At 37.3% G+C, this 21,328-nt stretch overlaps 1 protein-coding gene across 1 annotated transcript in view; it reads right to left on the bottom strand.

Annotated features, from left to right (window-relative positions):
* JAK2 (Janus kinase 2) overlaps positions 1-21,328 on the bottom strand; it is a 156,007-nt gene that overhangs the window by 6,558 nt on the left and 128,121 nt on the right. The window contains exons 16-22 of the mRNA XM_036739659.1: positions 19,908-20,046; positions 17,878-18,029; positions 17,571-17,721; positions 16,617-16,753; positions 9,952-10,141; positions 7,415-7,539; positions 5,241-5,413 (exon numbers count right to left, since the gene is read on the bottom strand). Coding sequence (XP_036595554.1) covers positions 5,241-5,413; positions 7,415-7,539; positions 9,952-10,141; positions 16,617-16,753; positions 17,571-17,721; positions 17,878-18,029; positions 19,908-20,046 — 1,067 coding nt within the window. The remainder of the gene's footprint in view (positions 1-5,240; positions 5,414-7,414; positions 7,540-9,951; positions 10,142-16,616; positions 16,754-17,570; positions 17,722-17,877; positions 18,030-19,907; positions 20,047-21,328) is intronic.

Below are 21,328 nucleotides of genomic sequence, written 5' to 3'. Positions count from 1 at the left end.
AACTAAACTAGTAAGAAAATAAAAACTTAAAAAAATAAATTTAAGAAGGCGCATAACCCTCATGATAAGATATAAATGAATGAATGGAACAGAATTAAAATGTATTTGAGAAGTATCTAGAAGTATAGGGTTATTACCTTTCACTGTCAACAAATGGATTCATAAGAATAATATTCTGTCATGGCACAGCACAGTAGGAAAAAACAACAACAACAGAAAACATTGAGTGCCAGTTTTGAATGCTCTTTAAGGCCAAGAGCTTCAAGAATGGCAGTGGGCCTCAGACCACTAGCCATGCTTTGAGCCTGGCCCCTGCCAGCCATTATCCACAGGAGTAGCACCTGTAGAAAACCACCAACCCCACCCCTAACCCCCACGCCCACTGCCACTGACGGGTCAAGCGAGTCATCTAGGTAAAGGAGCAAGTTACCCTGAAAGAGAAAAAGGAAGTAGCATGTGCCAAGTGGGTCAAAACACTTCCAATACCACCTTTCCCAAGATGCTGGAGACACCCCAGGTCCTTGAGTCCAAGAATTCCAGAAATAGAAATGCCTCCTATGGCCTTGCTTCCAGCCTGACTCTTGTAGCCACCATTGAGATGGGAGTAACTTTTGTGGAAAACAGGTCTGATATCTCTGCTACCCTGAATAACAACTACCAAGTACAGACTACCATCTATGGACAGATAAGCCCAAGAGCCCTAGGAAGAGCAGTTCTTCTCAGACTACCAGGTCAGCTTCCATCCTGACCCATGCAGTCATCATCCAAAGAGAAGAAAACTCTTATGGAGATACAATCGAGAAACTTCTCCTACAGATGTTGCTGCCCTGGACTCCTCAGCAGTCATAGCTGCTAAAGACTGAGCAAAAAAATACAGAATGCACTCACTCCCTTCTCTTTGGTTAATTTGCAATCTCCTTGAAGACTTTCTCACCTAGCTATCCTCATCATAGATAAAGCTCTGGAGAATCATGTGCCCTGGTGATCTATTCTTCCAACTGATAATCACTTCTCCAGAAAAATATTTCAGGAAAAAATACTTCACATCATTCACTCCTCCTACCAACCCCCTCCCCAGGTCTGGAACCATGAACCAAATCAAATAAATTCTACCTCAGTTCCTGGAGAGGGGTGTCTATCTATTCTCTTCCACAAACCCATTTATCATCTCAGCAGCCTTTTAAACCAAGTCCCCTAGCTAGCCACCACTCCCTTAGATGGGGAGTTTCCCTCATTAAGATTTCAGTTCACTCCTTGACTGCCTTTGCTTTTGTATTTGTATCCTCAGAGCTTACTTAGCACAGTTCTTGGCATACATATTAAGAACTTAACAAATGCTTTTTCATTTCATTCATGGTCCTTGGCATCATAAACCTCAAAAATCAGTTTGGGGGGGGGTGCCAGAGCCAAGATGGAGGCTGGAAAGCAGGGACTTGCCTGAAGCTCTCTACCAGAACCCTCCAAACACCTACAAAAATGGCTCTGAGCCAGGAGAACATTGTACACAACCACAGACATATGGATTCCGTGAGGACCAACCCTGACAGACTTTGCTCTTCTCAGCAACACAGGGTGCAAGGACAACTCCAAAGGACTCACGATGGAGAATGCTATCTACATCCAGAGAAAGAACTATGAAGTTTGAATGCAGATTGAGGCACACTTCATGCTCGCCTTTTTTTCTTCTCTTTTGTTTTTGGTTTTTTTTTTTTTTTTGGTTCTGTTTCTTCTTTCTCATGATTCATTCTATTGGTCATAATTCTTCTCCACAACTTGACTAGTGTATAAATTAATTCAATGCGAAGTTATATGTGGTAGTTATATGAGATTCCATGCTGTCTTGGGGAGGGAGGGGAGAAAATCTGGAACTCAAAATTATGTAGAACCGTGTGTTGTAAACTAAAAATAAAAATAAAAAAAATGGCTCTGAACAAATTCTAGAACTACAGAACCCACAAAATAGCAGAGGGAAGCAGGGCTACAGCCCAGAACAGCCTGGATGGTCGTTGGGTAAGGTCTGTCGCACGAAGCTGGGAGCATAGCAGAGCCCAGCGTGGGCTGCGCCCGGACCAACCAGCCTGGAAGCCAGGCAGAACAGGCCACAGCACCCTGAATCAGTGAGCTGTGGCAGTTACCAGACTTCTCAACCCACTGTGGGAAAAACTGCGGAGACAGAGAAAAAGGTCTTCGTGGTCAGCCACTGCCCAACGGCCAGTGGAGGTGGTACAGCTCTGAGGCTGCTTACAGAGTTACAGCTACAGTTGCTTCCTGCCCCAGGCCCACCTGGTGGGAGGCAGTAAGTGGCGGGTCAGAGCAGGAGTGCAGAGCCTGCTTAGATATGAGTCATGGTCCGGGTTGGTGATTCTTGGGGGAGGAGGAGTGCTGGTGTGGCAGAGCTTGCTGTGTAGAAATAGCTCTGAAAACAACAGCACAGCCCCTCAAGCTTGGGACAAAGTACTGTCTACTCTACAAGCAATCATACCCCAACAAAAAACTCAAGGGTCAAGTAGTTGGCTGGGAACGTGGCCAGGCAGAGAAAATGGACTCAGATTCAGACTCTGGAATCTTTCTTTGGTGACAAAGGAGACCAAAACACACAGCCAGAAGAAGTCAACAAAGTCAAAGCCTATATCAAAAGCCTCCAGGAAAAACATGGCCTCAGGCCATGGAAGAGCTCAAAAAGGATTTGGAAAAGCAAGTTAGAGAAGTAGAGGAAAAATTGTGAAGAGAAATGAGAGTGATGTGAGAAAACCATGAAAAACAAGTCAATGACTTGCTAAAGAAGACCCAAAAAAATACTAAAGAAAATAACACCTTAAAAATAGACTAACTCAAATGGTAAAGAGCTCCAAAAAGCCAATGAGGAGAAGAATGTCTTGAAAGGCAGAATTAGCCAAATGGAAAAGGAGGTCCAAAAGACCACTGAAGAAACCACTACCTTAAAAATTAGACTGGAGCAAGTGGAAGCTAGTGACTTGATGAGAAATCAAGATATTATAAAACAGAACCAAAGGAATGAAAAAGTGGAAGACAATGTGAAATATTTCATTGGAAAAACCACTGACCTGCAAAACAGATCCAGGAGAGATAATTTAAAAATTATTGGACTACCTGAAAGCCATGATCAAAAAAAGAGCCTAGATATCATCTTTCAAGAAATTATCAAGGAGAACTGCTCTGATATTCTAGAGCCAGAGGGTAAAACAGAAATTGAAAGAATCCACGGATCACCTCCTGAAAAGGATCCTAAAAGGAAAACTCCTAGTAATATTGTTGCCAAATTCCAGAGCTCCCAGATCAAGGAGAAAATATTGCAAGCAGCCAAAAAGAAACAATTTGAGTATTGTGGAAACACAATCAGGATAACACCAGATCTAGCAGCTTCTACATTAAGGAATTGGAAGGCTTGGAATATGATATTCTGGAGGTCAATGGAGCTAGGATTAAAACCGAGAATCACCTACCCAGCAAAACTTAGTATCATGCTCCAAGGCAAAATGTGGACTTTCAATAAAATAGAGGACTTTCAAGCTTTCTCAGTGAAAAGACTCTGGCTGAATAGAAAATTTGACTTTCAAACACAAGAATCAAGAGAGGCATGAAAAGGTAAACAAGAAAGAGAAATCACAAGGGACTTACTAAAGTTGAACTGTTTTCTCTACATTCCTACATGGAAAGATAATGTGTATAATTCATGAGACCTAAGTATTAGGGTAGCTGAAGGGAATATACATATATACATACATACATACACACACACACACACAGAGGGCACAGGGTGAGTTGAATATGAAGGGAGGGATGATATCTAAAAAAATAAAATCAAATTAAGGGATAAGAGAGAAATATATTGAGAGAAGGAGAGATAGAATGGGGTAAATTATCTCACATAAAAGTGGCAAGAAAAAGCAGTTCCGTAGGAAGGGAAGAGGGGGCAGGTGAGGGGGAATGAGTGAATCTTGCTCTCATCGGATTTGACCTGAGGAGGGAATAACATACACACTCAATTTGGTATCTTACCCGACAGGAAAGGAGGAAGGAGATAAAAAAGGGGGGCATGATAGAAGGGAGTGCAGATAGGGGGAGGAGGTAATCAAAAGCAAACACTTTCGAAAACGGACAGGGTCAAGGGAAAAAACTGAGTAAAGGGGGATAGGATAGGAAGGAGCAAAATATAGTCTTTCACAACATGAGTATTGTGAAAGGGTTTTGCATAATGATACATATGTGGCCTATGTTGAATTGCTTGCCTTCTTAGGGAGTGTGGGTGGGGAGGGAAGAGGGGAAGAGAATTTGGAACTCAAAGTTTTAAAAGCAGATGTTCAAAAAAAAGTTTTTGCATGCAACTAGCAAATAAGGTATACAGGCAATGGGGCATAGAAATCTATCTTGCCCTACAAGAAACTAAGGGAAAAGGGGATTGGGGGGAGTGGGGTGACAGAAGGGAGAGCTGCCTGGGGAATGGGGCAATCAGAATATATGCCATCTTGGCATGGGGGGTAGTGTAGAAATAGGGAGAAAATGTGTAATTCAAACTCCTGTGGAAATCAATGCAGAAAACTAAAAACAATAAATAAATAAGTAATAATTTTTTAAAAAATCGCTTTGGTTTTACCACTGGAAATAGCATTAAAGAAGACACATTACCTTGTCTTGCTACTGAACCCGCAAAAACAACTGGGTCTTTCTGTCAGACAGTTGAAACTTCCTGTATATGTTGTCTCCCCAATAAGAATGTGAGGCTTCTGAGAAAAGGGTCTATTTTGTTTTTCTATTTGTACCCTCAGTGCTTGACACAGTGCTCTGAATATAATAAACACTGGACAAATGCTTTTTCGTTCATTCATCCACTCAAATAATTACTTTATTTTTAAAAGTTTTATCATTCCCTTCTGTTTTTTTTAATACCAGTCATTTCCCCCGAAATCCTTCCTCTCTGCTCTCTCATCCCACTACTGAAAGCTTTGTTGTAAAAAGAAAAATATTATAGCAAAACCAACTAAAATAGCAACTCTTATCAGACAATGCGCACACTACATGGTACCTATTGTGTTGCACATGCCCATCCCAATTCTCTCGAGAGAGGAGAGAACTCATATAATTATTTTTTAAAGGAAAAATATTTTTGCTTCAAAATGTGTTGAAATGTAAAATGTTTTACAAATAATTGAAATGACAAATTCTCAAAAGATGGAAGTTTGCACTCTTAAACATTAACTGCTCTGAAAAATATAACTTACCAGAATATGGGGCTTTCACCAGGTTCTTTCACTTTGTAGTATTCTTTGTCTTGTGGCAGGACTTTTGTCAATCCAAAATCTCCAATTTTAACTCTATTCTCATTTTCCACTAAAATATTTCTTGTGGCCAGATCCCTATGGATATATCTTTTTGTACCAAGATACTCCATTCCCTTTGGATAAAGAACATATGTCATTTAGCTAATTTAATGAAATGTAAACAAAATCGCTACTGATGACTTTGCCCCCTAAATCTTCCCCGTCTCAGGTTTCAAGAGTACTTCCTAGGAAGTACAGCAGTAATGTGATTCTACCATTAACAAATAAGCTGCTGCAGTTAGAGCAGCTAGGTGGTTCAGTGGATGGAGGGCACTGGGCATGAAGTGAGGAAGACCTGGGTTTAAATGTGGCCTCAGACACTTACTAGCTATGCTTACCCCTGGGCAAGTCACTTAATCCTGTTTGCTTCAGTTTCCTTATCTGTAAAATGAGCTGGAGAAGGAAATAGCAAACTACTCTAGTATCTTTGCCAAAAAAACCACCAAATGGGCTTACAAAGAGTTGGACATGACTGAAACAACTGAACAACAACAGCAGTTAATATATGGTCATCTCCATTCTATCTAACTCCATTACATTCCAAACCTGTTAATACAGGATCGGCAGAGTGGTACGATACAATGAATGCTGGGCTTAAAATCAGGTAAACAAGGTTCAAATCACTGCTTTACTACCTCTGTTCCTTCATCTAAAATGGAGATAATGTTTGTACTATCTTATCTTGTGAGGAAAGTACTTTGTACATCTTCCAAATACTACTGTGAGTAGTTGTTATAATATACAGGGGCATTGGGGGCCTGGTACATGCACAGAGTTACTGGGACTGTGTATCCTCTGGAGGGAAGATTGTTTCTGGGAGAGTCATGATGACATGGAAGCAAAGTACACTGGAGAAACTGTGAAGGATATGTAGATATTCTGTAACTTGTTCTGGTAAGCTAATCATATGGGGGAAACTCTTTGATTGGCTAAAGAGACATTCAGAAGGCCTTAGTTGGCTTCCACCATCTCATTAGTCTCAGTCCTTTCTGCTGCTCTGTTTTCTCTCATGGTATCCAGTGAGACACAACACTGTTAGGAGAGAGGCTTTGGTACTTTCTCTCTATCAAGGCCAGGAAAGCACTGACGCCCTGTGGAGCAAGGAGACCTTTTTAAGTCTCAGGACAGTGGAATCTGAGAAGACTCATCTGGCAGTCAGGAAACACATGGATGTGAATTTGGAGGAACCAATGTTATGGAAGGGACTGAACTAAGAGTGTATCTTCAAAGTGTTGGGGAAAATATTTGTTTTTTCTTGTTAAATTTCTAAGTAAATATCCCTTTGTTTTTTTTCTTTTATTATTATTATTATTTATTTTTAGTTTACAACACTCGGTTCTACATAATTTTGAGTTCCAGATTTTCTTCCCTCTCCCCGCCGCCCCCTCCCCAAGACGGCATGGAATCCCATATAACTTCCACGTATAACTTCGCATTGAATTAAGTAAATATCTCTTTGTAAAAGCTAATTACTGTTAAATGGGTAAAAGGAGCTGAGGTATGGTACTCACCTCGGGCACCTACTAGTAAGGAGAACAAAGCTGGTAGGGGCTCAAACTGATGGCAGTAGAGAGATACCCCCAAACTCACCAGAGTACACTAGCAGACTTGCTATTTGAGCACTTTTGCTATGCACACAACAGTAAATTTCAAGATTCCTACTCCTACCAAAGAAATATCATAAGGGATCATTTATAGTTATTTAAATAATTCTTTTCAGATTTGCAAGGCATTTTATATAAATTATTTAATTTGATCCTCAGAACCACCCTGGAAGTTAAGTGCTATTATTATCTACATAGTACATATGATGAAACTGAGGTTGCAAGGGGTCACATTACTTGCCCAGGGTAAGATGAGTAAGCTACTAAGTGTCTGATTTGAACTTAGTTTTTCCTAACTCAAGGCCCAGCACTCTATCTGCTATACCACTTAGCTACCTCACTTTCAGAAATAAAAGCTGAAAAAGGTATAGGTTTTCTGAAGAAGGACATTTATATAAGAGGTCAGTATTTGAAAAAAAAATGACAAATTCAGATATGATGAACGTATTAAAATGGTGAGCAGGATATTACCTTGCAGATCTGAGATGTGTATTGCAGAAGTTTCTTATGATCCAGCCTTTCCTTATGTTTCTGGAGATAGTCACGTAAACTTCCATAAGGTAAGTATTCCATAATTAATCTCAGGTTACGACGGCCTTGTAATTTACAAATAGAAAATTAAGGTTTTCATATATCTGAGACAAATTATAAAACAATTATAAATAATATTTACCATTGAGCATCTTCTATCCATTTGAATATTTCAAGTCCCAACTTTATTTGAAAATCTGAGAGTGTTGGTTCCAATTTCTATGCTATAACTAAACTACACATTCCAGCAGCAGGGGTAACTGCTGTAAGTCCTAAGTAGACATTCTATCTATCTATCTATCATCTAGCCATCCATCCATCTATATTATTAGATCTATACTTTCATGGTATAAGGGGCTCCTGTTGCAAAAACTCCCTCTACCAATGCAAGTGGCACATTCTCTATAGTTCATGGTCTCAGAGTATTGAAAGGTTAAGTAACCTACTCAGGAACACACGACCCATATGTGTTAGAAGTAGCCTCCCATTCCAGGGCTGGCTTTCTATTCACTACACCAACCTGCATTTTATATGAGCTTATCTCCTTTTTTGTCTTCTATTAAAAAAAGGAAGAATACTTGGCCAACATAAAAATTATTTCAGTAGTTGAATAGAGTACAAGAGGCACTCAGGATTCACAAAAGACAGGGTTCAGATTTCTCCTCAGGTGCCCAAAATAAAGATGGGAAGGGAGATGTTGTGAGGAACAATTACGTGAGAGAAGGAATGTGACCTATGCTGGCTTATCTCCTCTTTCTCTTCTTACCTCCTTCTCAAAATGGAAGCTTTTTTTTGAATTTCCATTCAAACAGAGCTGATCTAAGCTACATATTGAACACACTGATAAAAACTACAAATGGCCCTAGGAAGCTTAATCCTCTCGGGGAGGTACTGGCATTCCCAAAGACAAGCTTATCAACTCACAAAATATTGATAGAATAAATATGGAAGAAATGTTTGAACCTTCTGGTGCTCCTCATCTACTCCAGATGGCTCTCCCTTCCCATGTCACAACTAGTTGAACTAGTGAGCATTTTTAGGCACTTCATATATCCTACACAATGTGCTAGGTATTGGGGATACAAAAAGAAAATTCAAACAGTTCCTGCCCTCAAGGAGTTTCCATTCTATTGGAGGATATATGCATGTAACCAAGTCTAGTAGTCTTGCCAGGAAAGAAACTACAGGGAACCTGAAGTGTTCAATAGCATGTAGCTTTATATCATCCAGTATCCCTGCCTCACCTGTGTCAGTGTATCTGGCTCCATAAGGCTTAGTAAAAATAAAGAATTATCACTAGTAGAAAGACTGGTTTAGTACAGAGAATGTTTCAAACTTTAATGGAGAATCCTTAAATGTTGAAGGCCCCCCCCCATACTGTATTCAACTCATCTTTATTTAGTTTTTTGTTAAAAAAGAAATTAGTTTTATTCTGAATTAAACCAACACCAAAGAAAACGGGTGTGGAAATAGAGAGCAGAACAGAAAGGTCTCTCTCTTTGCCAGTCTCTTAACCGTCTCTGGTGCTTACTTACCAATTTACATTAATACCTTTCACTGACGAGTTATTAAAGAACAGAGACAGCAAAACCAATGGATTACAGGTGCACACCTATAATTTCTGCTACTTGGGAGGAAGAGGCTACTTGAGCTTGGGAGTTCTGAGCTGCAGAAGGGCTAAAGCTGATTATCTGCACTAAGTCTGGCACCAATGTGGAAATCCCCCTGGAAGGGAGGGGGCCACCAGACTGAAGAACAAGCAGGAACCAGTTCAGCTTAGAAAAAGGGCAGGTCAGATTTTGTCAGACTTAGCTCTTCTGAGCAATGCAATTATCTAAGACAATTCCAAAAGACTCATGATGGAAAATAATATTCACATCCAGAGAAAGAACTATGGAGTCTGAATGCAAATCGAAGCAGACTATTTTCTCTTTTGTTATTGTTGTTTTTTGTGTTTCCTTTCTCATGGTTTTTCCCTTTTGTTCTGATCCTTCATTCACAACATGACTAATGTGGATATATGTTTAATATGATCATACACGTATAGCCTATATCAGATTGCATGCTCCCTTAGGGAGGGAGAAGTGGAGGGAGGGGGAAAAATTTAGGACTCAAAATCTTATAAAAGCGAATGTTGAAAACTAAAAATAAACAAATTATTTAATTTTAAAAAAAGAAAAAAAGAGGGCACATCAAAACTACTGTGCTAATCAGCAGTAGGATTGTGCCCATGAGTGGTCACTGAACTTCCAGACTGGATGGGATAGGGAGACCCAATCTTAAGGGAAAGAACAAAGAACTGGGCAAAGACTTCCTATAGCTACCATTCACAATCTCAAATGTACACATAATCTTTCTTCCAGGTAATTCCTGAAGTTAATTCAGATCTGCTGTAGGTTTACTGAAGATATCAATCTACTACTGGAGCTACTGAAGACATACTTGAATTAGAAAATGAGTTTCCACATGCCCCATACCAGCACTGTAGCACACTCCCTTGTATTTAACAATGTTGTCATGTTGCAAAGATTTAAGAATTTCAATTTCTCTTTCAAAGTCTCTCAGGTGCTCTTCAGTACTGTGCTGTAACTTTTTCACAGCCACCACTTCACCAGTGTTGTCTTGTAGAGGGTCATATCGGCACATTTCCACACTCCCAAAATTACCCTAAACAATAAATAAAAGTGTTCTCATTAATATTTAACTTTTTCAGTTTTCCTTCAGGTCATTATAACATAAATAAACAACACCTGGCTAGTTTTAATTATATAGAGAATCTTGGAAAGGAACCATTGGGTTTAAAAACGAGAACTTTAGACCAATAAAAAAGTGCTACTTCAAATAGAATGAAAATTAATTTATAGGTATTACCCCAAAGGTATTGTGATTGAAAATTTTTTAAAAATTATTTTTACAATTTTTATTTAACTAAATTTTAAAAATTATTTAAAAAAAATTTTTTTTGGGATGACAAAACCACTCAGACTAGGGAAAATAAAAGCAAGGCCAGGAGGATAAACTACCGAACTTTTGAGACTGACTTCAAAGACAACCATGTATTTCTACAAGTTCCAGAGAGAATTCTGGGTCAGATCACAAGTTTGAGCTAATAAGTTTATTATTTAATGACAAAATAGAAATTTTTAACAGGTGAAAGTTTTTTTTCTTTCCCTAAGCCCAGGACAACTTCAGAGAAAGGTTTCCTCTTTTTAAATCAAGAATCCTCACATACATAACATTAGTAAGTTAGTATGTATTACATTTTCAACAAAAGTTTTGAGTTTTATTTATTCATCATCAATTTTATTGCATTCCTTAAGACAAACACAGTATTGAAGCTACACAAACTTAAACACCTAAATTTTTAACTGTATTTTAAAATTTTTTTGGTGAACTTTAAAGAGTAAAAACCAACCAAACAACCAATGCAGCTTACATAACAATCAAATTTTTAAAAACACCCTTGATACGAAGATAGTTTAAAAAAATTATCAGTCACTCCCTTCATGTCTTCTTTCACTATCATTATTTTTCCATCCTTTCATTCACTTGACAAATATTTATTAAGCACCTACTATGTGTAGGCACTGTGGTAGGTGATACAGATACAGAGACAAACTAATAAATAATAATAATAAAAATAAAACATGAACTGAAATAGTTTAAATTATATAGGGAAGAAAAAATCTTAAACACATGTAAATATGAAAGACATTCAGAGTTAATAAAGAGTAATTTGAGGGTGGAGAAAGGTACCAGGAATGGGGGATGATTAGTAAATGCCTTGTATATGAGGTGGCACTTGAGCTGGGCTCTGAAGTTAGGGAATCACAAAGGCAGAGGCAGGGAAGGATTTCATTCCAGACACCCAAGACAGCATAATAGTAATAACAATAATAATAATTTATATAGTGCTTACCTGTGCTAAGCACTTTACAATTATTATTTCATCAAATCTTCATGCCTACATAAAGACATGAAGATTAGAGAAAGACGGGAAACAGCAGTAGGCCAGTTTGGCATGTAATAAACCTTGCAAAGGGCTGGAGCCAGACTCTTGTGAGGGGCTACAGGTGCCAAGCAGAAGAGTTTGCATGCTATGATTTTGGCAGCTGTGTAGAATATGGAGGGGAGAGAGGAAAGATGAGGTGGGCAGATCAAGATGTTACAATCGTCCTGGCAAGAGATGATAATTATGTTGCAGCTTTCTAAATGGAGAGAAAGGGAAAGATTTAAGTGATGCTGTGGAGGTAGAAATAACACAATTTCGCAAATGACTAGATACAGTAGCTGAGGGAGATGGAAGAGTTGAAGATGACTTGGAGGTTGCAAACATGGAAAATTGATAGAAGAAATAAGGGAGATAGGAAGAGAATTGGGTTGGTGCAAGAGAACAATGATGAGTTGCTTTGGACATGTTAGATTTGAGATGTCTGTGGGACACCTGACTGGAAACGTCCAACAGACAGATGGTCAGTGGTATAGAATTAGAGCTTAAGAGAGAAAGTCTAGGGTTGGATAGACAGCCATGAGAGTCATCTGCACTGGGATGATCACTGAACCCTAGGATCTAATGAGATCACTAAGAAAAGGTAGCAAGGAAAAGGAAGAGGGCCCACAACACAATGCTGAGGAACACCTATGATTTGGGAGTGGGATATAGACGATATCCAGCAAAGGAGGTATAGAAGTAGTGGTCAGGTGAGCAAGAGGAAGACCAAGAGGGATCAGTAACTCTAAAATCCAGAAAAGAGAGGAGGGGGTGGTCAACAATGCAAAATGCTAGAGAAGAAAAAGAGGGATAATGTCTGCAAAAGTAAGATTTAGCAAGGAAAAGATTATTAGGGATTTTGGAAAGAACAGTGTCAGCTGAGCAGAAAGTTCAGAAGCCAGACTGCAATAGGTTGGAATCCTTTAGCTATATAACACATTTTCATTTGATAGTCACAGTCAATATCTGCTTTCTTCACTTAGTTTTATTTCATAAAAGTATTTTCATATTGTTTTGCATCTGTTACTCTTCTTTAATATTTCAATGTCAATACTTCAAAATGTGATTTTTGTCAGAGAAGACTAAGCCCTTTTTCTGACACATTGTAATCCCATTGTGATTTGGTAGACAGTCTTCTAGAACTGCTGTGGCTCAAAAATTTATCAGTGTGGCCAACACTGGAATGAAACTCTCTCAACACCTTGAATGACAAACACAATCCATATGGGTGGGCCCCATAAATGAAAGCCTTATGTTTAACTGGCATAATCTACAAGAACCCTGGGTCATTTCCATGCCATGATGGGCATCAGAAAAAGGATTTAGGGGAGGAACTACTGTTATAAATTGTAACATATAATTGCATGTTTGAAGTGAATTTTGGAAAATTTCAAATGTTGGGGAGTCCTTTACTGGGTATACCCTTCATCTAATTCTCTATATGCTAAATGATACCCTTCAAAAGAGTCAGATACCATAGGAGGTGTCATGACATTTGTGACTTGGCACTTTCAAAATGATTTTTGCCCAAAGTCATGTAATTTCTTGCCTTTCACTTTTATTTCACTGATTCTAGAGGGCAGGGACTATCTAATTTTTGTATTTGCCTCCCCAGGATCTAGCACAGTGCCTGGTACATAGCAGTGCCTTAATGCTTTTTCATTCATTCATTTATCCTCACAACCTCCCTTTTTAGACATAAAAGCGCAGAACATATGAAAAAAACACTGAGCTACAAGTTGGAATTAGGGTTAGGGTTATGTATGACCTTGGAGAAATAATTTAACTTCTTTTCATTTTTAAAATGAGGAAATTGAAATAGATGATCTTTAAGGTTCCTTTCAGATTTAAAACTAAATTATAATTCTTATTTGACAGATAAGGGAAACTGAGGCAAATCTTGACCAGTTCAGAAACTCAAGGAAGGGCTTAGATTATAATTCAAGATAAATACTTTTCCTACTGTATATACTACCTCACTTTTGATATTTATTGTGTGGGAAGCAAGGGCACTTATTGTGAAGCAACACAGTGTAGTGCAAAGGGCACTGGATTTAGAGTTAGGAGTCCTGGGTTCAAATTACAGTTCTAACAATTACGCACTATGTAACCACGATCTCTTTGAGTATCATTTTCCCTAGTCTGCAAAATTGGGACAAAAATGCTTACCTACAGGAAAACTGTGGAGCAGTAGAATGAGCACTGAATTTAAAGTCAGAAATAAAGGGATAAATCCTTAGCTGTATGACCATGGGTGTCCCTTCATCTCTCTAGATCTCAGTTTCTTCATCTGTATGACCTCTAACATTCCTCACTGCTCTAAATCCCATGACTCTGGCTTTATCCCCTTTTGTTCTAGAAAATATTCTTTGTTAAGTTATGGTCACTTTGTAAACCTCAACATTTTTTAGAACTGTAGTTTCTTTTAAATCTTTTTAAAAATCCAATCAAATAATGAAGATTATCAGCAACAATGTGAAAACATTAACATAAAACATTACTTTTTGTTGAGGAAATAAATGAAAAACATTTTATATATAAAAAATTCCCTAGACTATTTTCACTATTGAGCTAACTGAAAGGAATAACAATAAGGCAGTTAACAAACATTTATTACCCACTACCCATGAACCCATCATTGGGGATACAAAGGAAATTAAAAAATCTCTGTCGTCAAGGAGCTCACATTTTAATGGGAAGAAACCAAATATAAGTAACTGCATACATACAAAATACATTTAGAAAATAAGATGGAAGATAATCCCAAAGATTAGACATTAGCAGTTGGAGGGAGAGAGAAAGGCCTCCTGCAGAAAGTGGGAATTGACCTGAGTCTTGAAGGAGGCCAGGAAAACTCAGAAGTAGACGTGATGACAGAGAGCAAGCCAGGCATGGGGGAGAACCACTACAAGGGCACAGAAACAAGGAACACGTAACAGGTCAGTGAAGATGGACTGTAGAGTTTAAAGGCCTACATTACGAGGGCAAATCCACCGGTTCTTTTGTGAAATGCAATGAAGAAGCAAGATGATGGAGATGGGTATTTAATTGCATATGAAATTACATTTTCCAAGGGTACTAACTGGAACATCCCAACAAAGCAACAAAAATAAGCAGACTAGGCAAAGAGTATAGCCTTTGTCTTCAAGCATGAAGAATGGCAAATCAACTGGGCATTTCCACATTTAAGGAAGTCTGTTATTTAAAAAAAAAAACAACATTCTGCTTGTAATGCTTTGTTTTCTATCTTCTATAAACCAAACTACTAAAAAGTGTACTTAATTGTAAACATATTTAGAAAATGCTGTTCTTATAGTCTTCCCAATTTCCTCTGAATCTGTTTTACATTCAAAATTTGGCTGATCAATCAAATGTAAAAATAAGATTCCCCCACTGCACCCCACTCCAAAGGAGAATTATTGAATAGAAATTTGGAAAATGCCTTTCAATCCCCTGGTTCTGATAGGAGTGCTTGTCAGAGGCCAGACCTCCACACCACTTCCCCATTGTCTGCTCAATATGGCCCCTTACGCTCCAACCATTTTCATTCTACTGGAACCCTGGACCTCACTCCTGGATTCCCTTGGCTCTGAAAGGTGAACTTCCACCTTAACTTTCAGAGGCCCAAGACTCAATGTCACCTAATTTTAGTTTTCCTTACCCTGCTTCCCTGTGCGTACCCTTCCCATGCCCTTTCCACACTCCTTTATGTGTTGTCTTCCCCCATTAGAATGTAAGCTCATTGAGAAGAGGAATTCTCTTGTTTGCTTTTATCTGTATTTTATACACAGTACTTAGCACACAGTACTTAATCAATTTCCTTTTTTCCTTTTGCCCTCTCTGGGAATCTCATGGCAGCAGTGCTAAGGAAGCTGTGGGTACAAATAATAGAAATAATTTCTATTACTAAGGCTCTCTGGTATATAACTCTTGCCTCAACAAAGTTGTATTATTCTAGAGACTGCTGGAATATTTTATTGGTGTTTTGGGAAAGTAGCTTTCATTTTTGTGAAGAGTTCTGAGTTCATGATGGAACTATAGCATTTGAGGTCTAATTTTATCTGTACCAAAATCTGCCCTGAAAGAATCATCTAATAGTTTGCTCTCATAGGAATCTGCCACAATCACTGGATTGAGGCAGTCTAAACTTGCCTACTAAAGTATAATAACAAACAAAATATCAGGTCACATGGGTTTAAACCCCTAATCCATTTTAATTTTTAAAGAGACTAAGTCTCAGAATCTTTCTAAAGTCTTTTCTCTTGGAATGTAAACAGAGTGCCATGGGTTTCATAGGATTTGGGAGACTTTGTTAATTAATTACTTAGATGAAAGCTCTTTGAAATACAGCATTATCCATAAAAAACATGTGTCCCCCAAAAAAGGAAATTAAGTAATCAGACTTAAGTAACACTGAGACCTTCAATCAAGCATTTGTTGAACACTGAGTTATCCTGTGGTGTGTAGGGTATAGTGAAAGATAAAAAAAAGTTTAAGTTAAGGACATGGTTTGTCTGTCTTTAAGATGTTATATAAATTGAAGACAAAGTTTAACACACAGGAAACAACCACTAAGTAATATAAGTGTATGTAATTAAGTGCTACATTATGTAGCAATTCTATTACGTTGGAAAACTTGTTTATACTCTATGCCTCCGCTTCCTCTCCTCTCTTTTTCTAAACCCTCTGCAATTTGGCTTCCTGCATCACCATTCAACTGAAACTACTCTCTCTAAAGCTACCAATGATCTCTTAATCATCAAATCCAACAGCCTCTTTTTGATCCTTGTTCTTAACAAGTTTGAAACATCTGACGTTGCTGACCAATCTCCTCCTGGATATTCTCTCCTCACTGCTCTATCCTGGTTCTCCCCCTGCCTGTCTCACCTTTCCTTCTTTAAACTGGAAAGAGATCTAGTCTATCAAATCAAATACAGTTAGGCATCATATAAAAAGTACAATTAGGGATCAGAAGAATTCAGGCCCTGTGACTAAGCAGCTGTCTAATGTTAGCTAAGTCACTTAATTGGTGGGGGGATTCAATTTGTTCGTCTGCAAAATAATATGATGAGGGTGTTGGTCTAGATAAATATTACGATCTCTTTCCAGTTTAAAAATTTTATGACTCTATGAAAAAATTTCTCAACTTACCTTCCCAAGTTGCTGTAAGAATTTAAGGTGTCTCTCTTCAAACTGTGTGGGATCTCTGTCTTCAAAAGCACCAGAAAATCCTAGGGCACCAATTCTCATATTTGGCAACATGTCATTTTCTGTTAGTAGTTCATAGTCTGAGGAAATAAAGAATTAGGTAGAATTGCTGGTATTTTCCTAATTAACAAATAATAGAAATATAATCATGACCTGGAAGAAAGATTAAGCACAGTAAACAAGCTTGTGGAAGTTGAAAAATTAGCTGCAGAAGTTTAACAAAAATGGGCATTTTCAATTTTCCACACAAAGGATGGTAAAATCTCCCAGTGAAACAAATTCTGGAGGTAACAAATGCTTTTCTGGCACTGGGTAGTTTGGCACTCATTAGGAAAGGTTTTATATTAAATTTGGTCATGAATAGTGAGCACAAACTGGTACAGGAAATATCTGTTGCTAAATCATATGCAGGTGATCCCAGCACTTAGCATAGTGTTGGTCAAAGAGTAAAAACTTAACAAATGCTTTTTCATTCATTTATTCATCAATCATATTACAACTTAGTTAAGCATTCTAAAGGGGAGAGGAAAAATAAAGAAGCCTCCTATATTGAATAAAGAGTACAATGGCAAAATGTAGTCATTAGTTAGGAAAGAATGAAAATACCAGCTAAATGTGTACCACAGAGCAAAGAGTTCAGAAACTTTCAAAACTCTTTATATGACTACCTAGAAAAGAAGCTAATGTAGGGAAAACTTTTTTTTTTTTTACTTTTTAATAGAAAGACTACTTAATCTAGGTGAATAGGCAGGTAAGTTACAAATTAGAAACTGGGCTGGCCAAAAATAAATAAAAAATCCCTTTTTTAGAGACTTCAAAGTCAATAAGGAGTTCATTAAAACATCATTATCAGCAATAATCTAAAGAAATAATGAGACCAATTGGCCATTAACATACCTGGAGTGAGTAAGCTATTAAGGTCTCGTATGATGGCCCGGAAAGAAGGCCTGAAGTCTGGCTCATAATCCATGCAATTATTGATAAGATTTGCTAACTCCGTCCACTTTGGTGCAGGGAGCTGGTGTCTATCTTCATAGAATTGCAGTTTCTATATAATTAATGAACCAAACACTAAAGATGAATCATTGCGTGATGCCATAAAACCCTTATTAACTCTTATGATTGTTAAAAAACCAAGCTAATCATTTAAAAATGCAAAAGTCACAGATTAAACACCTCTAATTTATGAGTTCTATAAACTTACTCTTTGAGAATCTAATGCACTCAGAGGTTTGTCTCCTCCACTGCAGATTTCCCACAAAGTGGTACCAAAACTCCACTTATCCGCTGCCAAACTTAGGTTCTTAGGATTGTCAATGCATTCAGGTGGAACCCATGGTATCCTCTCCTGAAGAACTGTTAAACCATATAACAAAATATGGTGATAAGGTTAAATGAACTTTTCATTTAATATTTGTTCTGACATTCAAGTTATTTTAAAAATAATCAGAATCATTGAATTTTTTTTAGAGCCAGAAAGGCCCTGAATTTTTTTTTTTACTCCATGTCATCTCCATTATACTTACTAGAACTAGAGGGTGAGGGAAGGGGTAAGAAGAAGCATTTATATAGAGCCTACTATATGCCAGGCACTGTGTTAGGCACTTTTACAAATATCTCATTTGATCCTCACAAGCATTCTTTCAAGGTAGGTGCTATTACTATCCCCATTTTGGAGCTGAGGAAATTGAGGCAACATGGGTTAAGTGACTTGCTTAGGGTCATACAGCTAATAAGTGTCCGAGGCTAGATTTGAACTCAGGTCTTCCTGACTTTAGGCACAGCATTCTATCCACTATACCACCCAGTTGCCTCTAAACTATCTCTTGCATTAAAAAAACAAAAACAAATGAACATTTTCTAAGCAAATCAGACTCAAGTATTTTTATATATTTCTTTGCTTTTGTCACATAATCTGTTAATTGAGCTGTTCCAATGGTTCAACAGCAGTGTTAATTCTTTTCTTCAGGTTAACAGTACACACATTAGAGAGACAAACTACATGTATAAGAAAGACAATGTTAGCCCTAGAGCCTTAGAATACCAAAGAAGTGTTACTAATAGAGTTTGTTGTTTGCTCCCGTCAATGCTTCCTAGGCTAAGGTCCTGGGGCCTGTAGCTCCACCAGAATTGTGCTAAGTAAGAAGGAGGGTATAGGACTTTGTGTTCTCTCACATATACCCTGGTAGAATACAAACTTCCTGAGGACAAGGAATGTTTCATTTTTATCTTTGCATCCCCAACACCTAGTACAGTATCTGGAACATAGTAGATGCTTTAAAAATTTTTGTTGAATAGACTTGAATTTGCTGACTTCTTAAATTCAAAATTCTTAAATGCAGGAACAATATAGCATTTTACATACATTGTAAAAAAAACTTTTTTTACAAAATGGATAAGATGGTATCTCAGCTTTTGGCTAAAATATAAAGTAGTCTGTTTCAGCCTTATAGTTAATGGTTTAGAGTAGAAATAAAATGGTTCCTTTCCTATACACCAGATAATTACCCATCTCAGCCTTTTCGCCTAACTTTGAGGGTCAGGTCCCACATGGCATTTCTTGCCCTGTTCTCTTGACCAATTTGAGTATTACTGATAGTCACAAAAATCTCCAAATTTAACGACCCAGGGCTTTTATCTATAAAAGTTCCAAAATGGTGATTAATTTAGATAATCTAAACATTCAATTTAATTAAAGTAAAAACAACATAAAAATACTCAGGAGAATTATTTGGGTCAGATGGATAAAAAGTAATACTTATTTGATATTTTTACATTTCAATTAGTTGTGTTATATAGAAGTTGCCTATTCTTCCAAAAGACAAGAACGAAAAAGTGAGGAAAAATCCTAAAATCACAGGAAAAGACAACTGAAGACTGGTCAAGACCTCAGAGAAGTTGATATCCTGCATATTTTCTTAAATTTTTAATGAAAGCAGGAAAAAATACCTGAAACACCCTTGTCTAACCATAATAATATTGAGGAATTAAATAAAAAATGAATATGACTCTTGCTTATTATAAAAATTGTTAAAATATATGCAAGTCCTAAGAAAATCTGCATACAATTTTTACTTAATTCATATTTTACTATAAACATAAATTTAATCCAGATTTTACTACTAATCAAGATCACAATACAATGAGCAGTATTTTTTTTAAACCAATAAGCTATTTCAAGCTGTCTGAAAATGAAATGTATAGAAAGCCAAATGAGAACAATGGAAAACTTACTGTCTTTTGGCAAAACTGTAATACTAATGCCAGGATCACTGAGTTTGATGAAAGGAGGATTTCCTGTCTTTCGGTCCTCTTCTCTGATTAGTAAAATGTTCTTAGTACATACATTACCATGAGTGAGGCTTTTTTCTTCCTATTAAAGGAGCACACACATACATTAGGATTAATTTGCCTGTCTGATATATGAAGCACTATTAGATTTAACTGAGAAACATATATATGATAAAATATTTATTTGTAAAATTAAGGAAACTTAAGATATTATATATGCATCTCTGTTCCCCAAACTGTTACATAAAAACATAAAATTTTGTCATAAAATTTTAATAAGTATTCATTAATCCTCCTTAAGTCTGAATTAGCTGTCTCTAATGAAAATAATGTGTAAAATTATATTGTGTCCTTTAAAGATTTGAGAAAGTGATTTTCAGTAGAAATAATGTATTTTTAACCTGGTGGCTCCATTTTTTTTTTCCTCTCTGGAAATGGTGAATAATGGTGAATTTTACTTTGTCTTCCTACTTGCTTTTAAATATCGTATTTCAGTGATATTGTGAGAAATCACAGGATGTTTATTTTGTGTATTCTTCTTTCATTTTCATCTTTGCTATTAACAAAGAGAGCAACGTATAGTCTTGAAGAGATCAATTAAAAAGTTGGATTTTCTAGTCTTTTTTTGATGCGAATGCAGATTTTGATTCTTTTTTCCATCTTTTTTTCCTATCATAGATTCCAATGGTCTTTGTTTTCTCCATTGAGTTTCTACTCTGGTCTTTGAGGCCTTGTGCTTTAATTCTCATTTCCCCCAAAACTGTGGCTGATCCTTCCTCAGAAAGTAGGCCTGAGGTTGCTTTTTTCTGAAGAAGGTGAAGAAAACTGCTGTTCCAAGGAGTCTTAAGTTCTGAGATTGGAGTTTGAGCTTCATTCAACTGTTCCAGTAGAAAAGGTGATGGGATGAGCCCTCTAGACCTTTTTAGTTTTGTCTCTCACTATCTGGATCCTGATTTTTGCCAAAACAGAGATCACCCGTCTTTATTTTGTCTTTTATCAGTACTATCCTTTCAAGTTCTTTTGTTGCCTAGAGACTTTTCATCAAGCTTCAAAGTATTGAGCAAGGAACCTAAGTTCCACAAATTCAGGGTAACTAAAACCTTTCAACCAGTCTGGATTACTTAGTTCACATGATAAATAATTTGAACTTGGAGTTGAACTTCTGAAAAAATCTTTGATGGAACCCCTGTCATGCCTTAGGGCAAACTGTCTAGAAAAGGAGGATGGTGTGGCAATTTGGGAAGATATATTTGGTTAAACTTGAGCCCATGAAGTCAACAAGTAGGATAGATTCATGCTATACATATTGCTACCTTGGTGACTGTCACCACATCATCTGTCATATTAATCCAACTGATTAGTTT

Source organism: Trichosurus vulpecula, chromosome 9, assembly GCF_011100635.1.
Source record: "Trichosurus vulpecula isolate mTriVul1 chromosome 9, mTriVul1.pri, whole genome shotgun sequence".
NCBI classification, from domain to species: Eukaryota; Metazoa; Chordata; class Mammalia; order Diprotodontia; family Phalangeridae; genus Trichosurus; species Trichosurus vulpecula.
This window is presented reverse-complemented; position numbering and strand designations above follow the sequence as displayed.